Genomic DNA, 10,968 nt, shown 5'->3' with positions numbered 1-10,968 from the left:
TAGTATCCTTTGCAACTCATCTAAGACCTGAAAGACATAAAAAAACAGGTTTAAATAATTTCCATTGCTGGTCCTGTTGATGACTGATGTCTCTTCAAGGTGAGGTGCACAGTTGAGACACTATATAAAATATAAGTATGGTTTTATATATAGTGTGATATGCAGTGTGGGTTATTGCACATTAGGGCTTTGACTTTGGCCCAAAAATCATATTCGAAGTTCGTTTGTTTATTAATATTAATATTCGAATATATTCGAATATTTATTAATACTATTTTGACGATTAAATGCCTTCAGTAAGACCTGGGCTGAATCTGAATAATAATAATAATAATACATTTAATTTAGAGGCGCCTTTCAAGACACCCAAGGTCACCTTACAGAGCATATAGTCATCATACATTTTTTAAAAAGCAAGACATTGTGGAAAAAATAAATAAATAAATAAATAAATAAACATAAGCAATAAGAAATAAATAAAACAAAAACAAGACAAAAAAAAACAAAAAAATAAAAATAAAAAAACAATCAAAACAGTGATCAGTTAGACGTTGTGTGCGAGACGTTGTGAATACTTAGTACCGTACATACTATTTCTGTTCAGTGTCTACTACTTCACCGTACTACAGCTATGCGTAGAACGCCTCTGAAACTCCACCGGACGTTTGGAGATGACGTATCTCCCCTCAGATGCCGGCAAAATTACCTTGATAAGTTACCTGTTTTCCGTCTTGTCATCGTTGCTATTAAATTAAAAATGTCTCTTTTTACTTAAAGCTAGGGTGGGCGATTTTTATGGAAGCATATATGTAGCAAAATTCAAATGGCAATGCAATTTGGAATTACATTATGCATTTGACAATTCATTATGCAATTTTATAATGTAATTTGTAAATACGTTATTCAAAGTGTATTTTAACATGCAAAGTGACAATGCAATCCTCAATTAAATTTGCAAAAGTTATAACAATACAAATAGAATAACATTTTGTCAAATTCTTTGAGTTCCTTTATACAAATTGAAAAGCTATAGCGTCCCCGTGATTGCAATCCACTTCGCCACGCTCCGTGTGTTGCGATATTCAAATGACATTTCAATCCGCAAAACGAACGCTTTGCAAAAGATTTGGCAAAACGGAATCCAAAGAGGAATCCAAAGAGGAATCCAAAGAGGAATCCAAATAGGAATCCAAAGAGGAATACAAATAGGAATCCAAAAAGTCAATATGCAAAGTGGCAAACGTATCAGCCAATCAGCGTCTGGGCGGGAACTACGTCACTTGCTCGTAATTTCCTTGTTCACTTCTAGTTCGTATGTGTCAGGTCCATGGTCACCAATGGAGATTATTGATACGCTCCGAAGTTTGGCCGATGATGTGGAGAACAATCGAGTTGAAGACACAGATGCAGTAGATAGAGTGCGTGTTCTGGGAGATAGGATAGACGACTTATCCTCACTGGTACGTTTTGACGCCAGTGTGGTATACACATAGATTTTCCAAGTGCTACAGGCACTGGGTGCAAAACATAGGGTCGGGAGACCCACCGTCTCCACCCACTCCTCACCTACAAAGCTCTCCACAACCTAGCCCCCAGTTACCTCTGCGACCTCCTCCAAGAATACACTCCCGCTCCCTCCGCTCAACCTCTGCTGGACTATGTATCCCCACATCACGACTCACTACAATGGGTGCCCGGTCATTCAGCTGTTCAGCACCCAGGCTCTGGAACTCCCTCCCCCCACACATAAAACAGTCATACACCATTACAACTTTCAAGTCACAACTCACCTGTTCAAACTCGCACACAACGTCTAACTGATCACTGTCTTGATTGTTTGTTTGTTTTGTCTTGTTTTTGTTTTATTTATTTATTATTATTATTTTTCCAAAATGTGTTGTTTTAAACTATTTATGATAACTTTATGCTCTGTAAGGTGACCTTGGGTGTATTGAAAGGCGCCCTTTAAATTAAATGTATTATTATTATTATTATTATTACCGTGGAGATACCCTTGGAGACAATAGAAAGTGACGTCCAGACGCTGATTGGCTGATACGTTTGCCACTTTGCATATTGACTTTTTGGATTCCTATTTGTATTCCTCTTTGGATTCCGTTTTGGATTCCGTTTTGGATTCCTATTTGTATTCCTCTTTGGATTCCGTTTTGGATTCCGTTTTGGATTCCGTTTTGCGGATTGAAATGTCATTTGAATATCGCAACACACGGAGCGTGGCGAAGTGGATTGCAATCACGGGGACGCTATAGCTTTGCAATTTGAATAAAGGAACTCAAAAGAATTTGACAAAATGTTATTGTATTTTTATTGTTATAACTTTTGCAAATGTAATTGAGGATTGCATTGTCACTTTGCATATTAAAATACACTTTGAATAACGTATTTACAAATTACATTATGAAATTGCATAATGCATTGTCAATTGCATAACGTAATTACTTATTGAATTGCCAATTGCAAATTGCATTGCCATTTGAATTTTGCTACATATATGCTTCCATAGATTTTGGAGAAAACAGCCGTTGAGATTCCGTCGCGTGCTCTCCTGCCTCTCCCTGCCACGCTACCTGCTGTAGCTCCTCCCACCGAACGTCAGTTATGCGCGTTCATGTGAATTCAGTTACAATTCAGTTACATTGATAGGAAGACGAAACACCATGTCCGATTCCGAGGTAATTAAACATTAGTGCTGATAGCTACATAAGTACATATACAGCATCAACATCTTACTCACAGACATACCATGTATGTTATCTTAAAATCATTGCAATTGCGCTGGTAGGCCTAAGAAAGGACGACGCTGAAGTTGGCATCCGATTCGCAGCATCCGATTCAGCAGCTGGTCCACTTTAAATCGGTCCTGATTGAAAACCACTACAACTAGACTCTTCAAATCTGGACTAAATTATCACAGTGAGGCTATACATTATAATAAACATAGTTACAGATTTGTGAAACCTTTTTTCTATTTGTGAAAATGCAATACAGGCTCATTTTAATGCTTTTTAGGGGTCCAGACTGCATTAGAACGGGTCCTGATTGAAAACCACTACACCTAGACTCTTCAAATCTAGACTAAATTAACACAGTGAGGCTATACATTATGTAAAACATAGTTTCAGATTTGTGAAACCTTTACCCTATTTGTGGAAATGCAATGAAGGCACATTTTAATGCTTTTTAGGGGTCCAGACCGCATTAGAACTGATCCTGATTAAAAACCACTACACCTAGACTCTTCAAATCTGGACTAAATTATCACAGTGAGGCTATACATTATGTAAAACATAGTTTCAGATTTGTGGAACCTTTAACCTATTTGTGAAAATGCAATGCGGTCTGGACCCCTAAAAAACATTCAAATAAGCCTGTATTGCATTTTCACAAATAGGGTAAAGGTTTCACAAATATGAAACTATGTTTTACATAATGTATAGCCTCACTGTGATAATGTAGTCCAGATTTGAAGAGTCTAGGTGTAGTGGTTTTCAATCAGGACCGATTTGAAGATTCTAAGTGGTTTTCTAGCCGAATCGGATGCTGCGAATCGGATGCCAACTTCAGCGTCGTTAAGAAAGGTAGCTGTATCAGCCAAGCAAGATAGCAGACTAATTGCAACTGTAGTTCGTTAGCATAAGCTGCCAGAGCTAGTAACCTGGTCATCAATATATTATGTACTGACGTTTTGAAGTCATGAATTGTACAATAACGCTATTTTTTTGCATTATAAGAGTGTCCAAGAAGAGAGCCAAGCTGGCTCTGGGGACGATTATGTCCCAGGTCCTAGCAGCACAGGACGTGGGATATGTAGGGTCAGCGGACGTTCTGCTGCTAGAGGCAGGCAGCCTAGGGGCAGAGGCCGGGGCAGAGGAAGGGGACGAGGTCGCGGTCGGAGAGGTCTTGACACGATAGGGCAAGAGGACATGGCCCGTGTGGAAACAATTAGGATTCAACGAATCACAAATGAGCAGGTATGTTTATTTCATGTCATACTTTTAACAAAAAAAAATCAGGCGAGCCAATTTTCAGTATAAATGTGTAATAAGTAATTGTACATTTCCTGGCCAGGTTCAAATCAGAAACCTGAACCTAGAAGCTTCCCACCATCTGCTGGAGCTGTGTTTGGAACGGGAACCATCCCTCATCTTTGACCTCCTGGCCATGTCCATCCCTCATCCCACATCTGACCCACAACAGCCTGGTCCAAGTGACCCACAGCAGCCAGCCTGGTGCATTTGCACCAAATGCAAGGAGATGCCTACGGATCTAGAGAGGAAATGCTGTGGACAACTCCTGGACTCCTGTGTCTCCATGCTGCCTCACATGGACGCATACATAATGCAGGGGGGGGTTCTGCGGCTGGCCAGGAGGATCTGGAATGACGTCCGTGCTGTGGCTGACCGTCCAGACCCAGGGGAGGACAACAAACAATTTAGGTTTGCCGCCTATAGGCAGTTTGTTGTTTGGCAATACGGAGCACTGGCTCGGGGACACAGGATCGTCATCCCTAGTTGTTGTGTCTGGAGGATACGGGACAAGTACCCAGACCCACTTGGACAATATGTTGGCTTCCTCACAAGGAGAATTTAAGCATCATTAAAAAGTGTTTAAAAAATACATGTTCAATTTCCTGTTTTTATGACCCATCTTTTCATTGTCGGTTACAGCAGACATCAAAATAACTATAGCATATCATAATAACAATGCACATTCTGTAATGCTGGATAAAGGATCAGGTGCGGTAAAAAGCTTTTTTAATAAATAATAAAACAATAAGATAATAACACACACACAGGAACACCCTGGTCTTCGATGACTACATGCAGCACAAGTGCAAATTCTAAATAAGTATAAAAGCACTACATAACACTACTTGTGGTACTTGCACTTGGTTCTATGAACATCCTTTCTGTACCGACAGCGATATATTGATGCACTTCTTATGACAAATGTACTTATTGTAAGTCGCTTTGGATAAAAGCGTCTGCTAAATTCCCTAAATGTAAAATGTAAATGTAAATAACAAAATGCCTTTTTAGCAGAACAATCGTGCAACTGCATTGAAAATATGTCAATTATAAACAAATTGATCATAGAAAACTATATACAAAATCCTATTTTTTTTAATATATTTTATAAGAACCAAGTGTAAATAATACAAAACTGTGAAGGACATTTAGATCTAATAAATCGAATATTTACAAATATCAAAAAGTGAGCAGCGTAATACTATTCCAAACAGCCCCCAGCAGCCTACAGTCAGCTTCAGTTTAGTTGGTATGGGACCTCCAATCTCTTCTATGGTCTCTTACTGCATTCCTTGCCCTGTTGAAAGAATAAAGTCACTACTTTTCCTAAGTGTTTAATTTCCCTTTACTTGGGATATGTACTGTATCATGTGTAGATAATATGTCAAACAGGTTTCATTCCATACCTACTCCTCTGTGGAATTGGGTTTGCAACAGGTCCTGGGTGGTGGGAGGTGGGATGCTTGCAAGAACCCCATATTGCCGTGGGTCATTAGGCCTTTTTTTTCTGGTCTTTGGCAAACCCTTGTCTGATGTCAGCCGGGCTTCTAGGATAGCACTCTGCAGGTCTGCCATGTATCCGTAGTCCTTCTCCACCTTCACAGTGTATAGACTCCAAGTCTTTGACTTTTTATTGTAGAGCTTGCAGTACCTGACACAGGATGAAATAATGTCTCAATGTATCCACATCAGTCATGCAGCTTAGAATATTGTAAATCTGAAATAGATATATATGAAAATTATTGAAAACGTACTCTATTGAGCCATCAGCCTTCCTCTTCACCGGTCTGTGAACATGATGGTTATAGTCCAACGCTGCTAAGAGGGTGCGAGCCTTGTAAACAGGTGGGCTAAAGCTGAATCGCTTGCTGGCATACATCAGTATATGATTATGGAAGGATTCCAGCTCAGCGGTTGACCTTACAGAATAAAAGAAACAGATGAATAAGCTATGACCCCATATCTATACACATATAATATAACTTTAGTGCTCATTTGAAAGTGGCCATGAATACAGCGTTATAGATATGCTTGTAAGAGCCATTACCATGAATAGTGTTTATAACACCATGTGCCCAGTATTGTGACAAGTGTAAGACAGTGTATAGCAAGCACCTCAGCCAAGTCATTAGCCTGAGCACTGTATCTCAAATGCCCATATAGCAGGACTTAGCCACTTACAATAACCTTCTTATGAAAACATGTTTACTTACCTGAAACTCAGGAACTTCTCCACATTCTTCAGCCAGTGCTCATCCAGCACTATTTCTGACAGAACCTGAAAGGCCTCAGAATCACTCTGGATCCACTCCTTCTCCCTGTCGGCCAACAAGGGGCCATGTTCACAGCAAGATAGGGCCCACTCATGCTCTCCTTGAACATGGTGGAGAAGACCTGTCCACATATCCTACAGTAGAACAGAACTGCATCATTTCTTATTGTGTTTTTTTTTTTACACAATAAATAATACCTATTTTGTCATTATATAAATGCTAGTACAAGTTTTTAAAATAAATATAAAATAAAATAACCAAAGTCAATTTATCAATAAAATCAAAAAGTTAATAAATGGTCAGGAATCGCAAAGTGAAATCCAAAACAGACCAATACTTACACCGAACTGATCAATGTTCTGTGCAGTCTTACAGCAATACCAGAAATGGTTGCATATCTCCTTACTCCAGGTAAGGAGAATTGAACATCCTTTCCGAAGGCCTGCCTTGACACGGAATGGAAAATAACATTTAAATAAAGCTCAGACTTTGTCATCAATGTTGATTTGGCAAATTCTCTGGAACCAGGAACCTGATGTAATCACCATCTGTGTGGTAGACACCTGGCTTATAACTGAATGGCAGGAAATGGCACGACCTTTACATTCAGTCATCGTGATCATCATCTCAAAGAAGTTGTTTTAACATAAACAACATGAGTAGAAATCAAGTAGGAAAAACTGTGTTGTTTGACTTGGTATTATAACAATCTATTATCAAGGACCAATAACAGAATCGAAGTCAGTAACTTACTGCATGGATTTTTTTACCCAAGTTCTTTGACCCATGCCAGATGTCAAGGGTGTGTCGAACACCAGAGTCCTTGAACCTGCCTTTTGTTGGATCTGCATGGAAGGATGCAAACAGATATGTGTTAGTGCAGGCTAAAACATTTTGACAATGATCAATCATGAAATACATAGAGCAATACTTCATCCGTAAAATTATACACATAAATATCTTTGCGCTTACTGAAGAGCGCCGAGATCTGTGAATGAGCATCAGTGCAAAACTCCTGTAGGCGAATCTCTTTGTGGAGAGTCTCAAAGGTCCGGATGAAAGCCTCCTTCTCCATGATAACCGAATTCTTCTGGGTCTCCCTCTTATCAATATTGACAATTGATATGATCTCTTTACTGTCGTTGTCCATCGTTGTGTATGTACAGTACTGTGCTGAAAACCCAGGACTATCCATACGACCGTCACCTATGAAAGATGAAAAAAAACAACACAAAAATAAACATTGCAGATATAATAGATAAAAGCCACATTCTCTCACTTATCAATGTCAAAGGTGAACATAGTATGAAATTACACATTACACAAAAAGTAAATAAATCAAATGTAGTTGAGCCACATTGTAATCAGCTGTGTGTAGGACTGCAGGAGTAATATTTGTAGGAGAGGGATTTGCAAACTTACCAAGGGCCACTACACTGTCCTTTGATTTCAGCCGGGTAATAATGGCTGACCTCTTGTCATCCCAGTAGTCCTCGATGGCGTCAACGCAGTAGGCGTCCTGGATTTTTTAAGAATGTGGTTCTGTGTACTATTCCCAAGTTCATGAATTTGAACAGCAGAGCCACCTTCCCGTAGTTGTTCCCAGAGAGTAGGATGTTCGAGGACAACATGAAGTCACCTGCATGCATCCCATATTTTAGAGTGGGCTGGGAGTTCCACCTCCAGACACTGTGACCCTGATGACATATCTGAAAAAGGAAAAAAGAGCAACACAGCACAGAGCAGTAGCTGTCATTAAATAGATAATAAAGCATGTGTACACTATGCCCTCAAAGTGAAATATATGATCCTACAGTATGTCTTTATTGCTAACTAAGTACTCACCCATTCCACGACAACTGATGTGCCCCTGGAAGTTATTTTCACCTCAAATGGTCTAAGTGCTCCACATTCAGCATCAGTTACTGGGTCCTTTGTGTTGCACTTGGGGATTGGTAAGACAAGATACTGAGCCAGCTGTTTAAGACAGCTATGGTAGACAATGGAAGCTGGTTGTCCAATTATATCTTCCTTGCAGAGGACTTGGGTCTTCTCTGGTAGCGGTGGTATCACTTCTGAGGAATTGTGTCCATCATCAAGGTCATGAACAGTCTCCTCCAGACCAACAGCTGGTAATGTGTCCAGCCATTTGCTCTTTTGGAGAGCTCCACCAGTCCTGTGATAACAACATATACAAACGCTACAGAGTTTAGGAATAACATTTGGATATTGAAAGGCCTGAACCACAATACAGATATATCAAACATGCAAGTTGCTGGAGCAATTATAATATTGTTTTTCGTGTTATTTGGGGAATATGCCGTTTTATGTTTTGACTGCTGCGTGGATTAATTGTTCATGGGAAGGCATTTAGGTTATCACCTGGCATGGTGTATGTAATTCGGGGCAGCTGACAGTTTTGTACCGTGTCCCAAGTCATGGGAATTGTTTGCTTTGTATTGAACTGAATTGAATACCTGATATGGCAAATAGACGTAATTGAGTTGCATGTTGTAATTTAGTTGCATCATGTGCTACGGTGAGCAAGAACCAGCAATGGATAAACGGGTCATAACACTCAAAGATATTTGATTTATTATACATACCGCACACAGAGATAAGGCACGTAATCGATGTCACTGTCATCACTGCATTCGCTGTCTTCCCCCATCATTTCTTCCTCCTCTGAAGATGACCCATTGTCCATCTCCATTTCTGGGTACCAACTGTCATCTTCTCCACTGTCATCTTCCCAGGTGTTATCGGCCCAGCCAATTCTATGAAGGAGATTTTTTAGAGGGCTAAGTTTAAAAGTTTATTGCATCAATAATACAGGGATTTGATGGAACATACAAGGGAACACTAGATCCGAGGACACACTTACGTAGAGTTCCGGATGTCATTAAAATCTTCTTCAGTTATGACTTCAATGTCATTTACCTGTGGAGAAATACTAGAAATACAAAAACAATGAAATACAATATTAACATATTGGAGTACTTGAGAAGTCAATAAATGGAGAGGTATTAATGTTGATTAGTTGATACAGAAGTAACTTTTTCCACTGTTCAACTGTTCTTTCTTTACCTTGTATCCATACTTTGAAAGGTAGTGGCAGGATTGGTGTCCTCTACATCTTCAGCATCCAAGAAGTCATCGGCTCTGAGAATATAAATAGTGTTATGAAATAAAGATCTTTGAAATTAGTTATTAGGCTATATTGTCTTCTATAAAGGTGGAAGCTGAAAATAAATGTACACAATTTCATAATTTGGAAATGAACGGTGGTGGGGTAGTGATCACCTGTCTAAGAGTGTCTGTGAATGTATGCTTTAAGCTGGGGGAAGAGGCAGGTTTCTCCTGCGCTTGCATGGTGTGGATGAAGTAGGGGATGTGAGGTTCTCATAACTGCCAAAACAGGTGAAGCACAACAGTGATTGGTCAACAAAGAAAAACGTTATCGGAATTAAAAATATATATATATTTGTTAAAATAACACAGAAAGCCAGATTACACACAAGGAAATCGTCACTTCAAAGCGATCGCGAAACTGAGCTATGCTGCTGCTAGCTTGCAACAACGTTATAACAATACATGGAATATCTTATGCTAGACTTCCCTCGCTGTGCTTATCTTGGCAGTTGCGTCAAAGTAGCTTTTACACAAACGTGACTCGGACATTATCCACAGTTGAGTTGAGGCCTAGGCCACGTGTTAGCACAACCTCTGTGTTATTCCGACAGGGTTGGTGTGACCATAACTAACCTATAAAACGGACCGGGAAAAGAACCATGGGCTGATGCAAGACATCCTACAGAACCGTATTGAAATGGTTACATTACAGAACCGTAATATAACGGTTATCATGGCTTTGCTTAGTAAAAACTAGGGATGGGCGTGAGGAATCGATTACTCGAGTACTCCTCGTTACAAATGAACTCGGTTGGTGGACAGGCAAACTCGAGTTTGCATATACACACATAAACAAAGTTTTCTGAAGCAAATCTATCAATTTTCTGTCGGCGCCACTAACGCATGACGTGGGCACAAAGAAAATGAAATGCATCCATTTCCATGGCGCGTTCCGTGCGCAGGCACGCCAGAATTCAAAAAGTTAAGAGATGGCGGTTAAAGCAAACCGCAGCGAAGAATTGAAAAACTTTAAAGAAATAGGAGATCATAAGGTGAAATGTAAAATATGCCAAGCGAAATCGAGCTACCAGAAAGTACTATGCGGCAACATATGCTCCTGAAACACAACGGTGAGTTCGGGAAAGCAGACCCGCAGCAACAGTGAAAGTGAAAGTGTGTCGGCTATTTTCACCGCCGCAAGATGCAGCTGTAATCCCGGGCGTGTAGAGAAGATCACAACGCTGAGTATTTCCATAGTCCATTTGCTGCCGTTTTATTTGCAGCTTTAAATTATTTGCAATGGTTAGGCTACTTGTTTCGTTTTTTTTAAACTGTTACAGGCCTTGTTCGACGTGATTTAAATTGTGAGACGCATATTTATTTTTGTAAGGAAAGTGTGTTTTGAACGGTAAATAACAAAAATAAATAATGAATACTCTGATAACTCTGACTGTTTTGATGGAGAATAAGCATTACATGTTTGGTTGGTAATATTGACGTTCATCATCAGGCCT

General features: G+C 39.7%; 1 protein-coding gene across 1 annotated transcript; it reads right to left on the bottom strand.

Moving 5' to 3' along the window:
- Positions 1–5,256: 5,256 nt before the first annotated feature.
- Positions 5,257–10,202, bottom strand: LOC115543850 (uncharacterized). Its single transcript, XM_030356491.1, has 13 exons — positions 9,626–10,202; positions 9,410–9,484; positions 9,207–9,275; positions 8,929–9,099; positions 8,168–8,498; positions 7,745–8,031; positions 7,295–7,528; positions 7,076–7,167; positions 6,664–6,768; positions 6,263–6,456; positions 5,804–5,968; positions 5,456–5,700; positions 5,257–5,346 (listed from the first exon to the last, which is right to left on the bottom strand). Exons 7-13 carry the CDS (start codon positions 7,515–7,517, stop codon positions 5,330–5,332), a joined length of 1,041 nt encoding a protein of 346 aa, XP_030212351.1. The 5' UTR covers positions 7,518–7,528; positions 7,745–8,031; positions 8,168–8,498; positions 8,929–9,099; positions 9,207–9,275; positions 9,410–9,484; positions 9,626–10,202; the 3' UTR covers positions 5,257–5,329.
- Between the last annotated feature and the right edge of the window lie 766 nt (positions 10,203–10,968).

This window comes from Gadus morhua, chromosome 5, assembly GCF_902167405.1.
Source record: "Gadus morhua chromosome 5, gadMor3.0, whole genome shotgun sequence".
Taxonomy (NCBI): domain Eukaryota; kingdom Metazoa; phylum Chordata; class Actinopteri; order Gadiformes; family Gadidae; genus Gadus; species Gadus morhua.
Note: the sequence above shows the minus strand (reverse complement) of the source record. Positions and strands in the feature narration are given on the sequence as shown.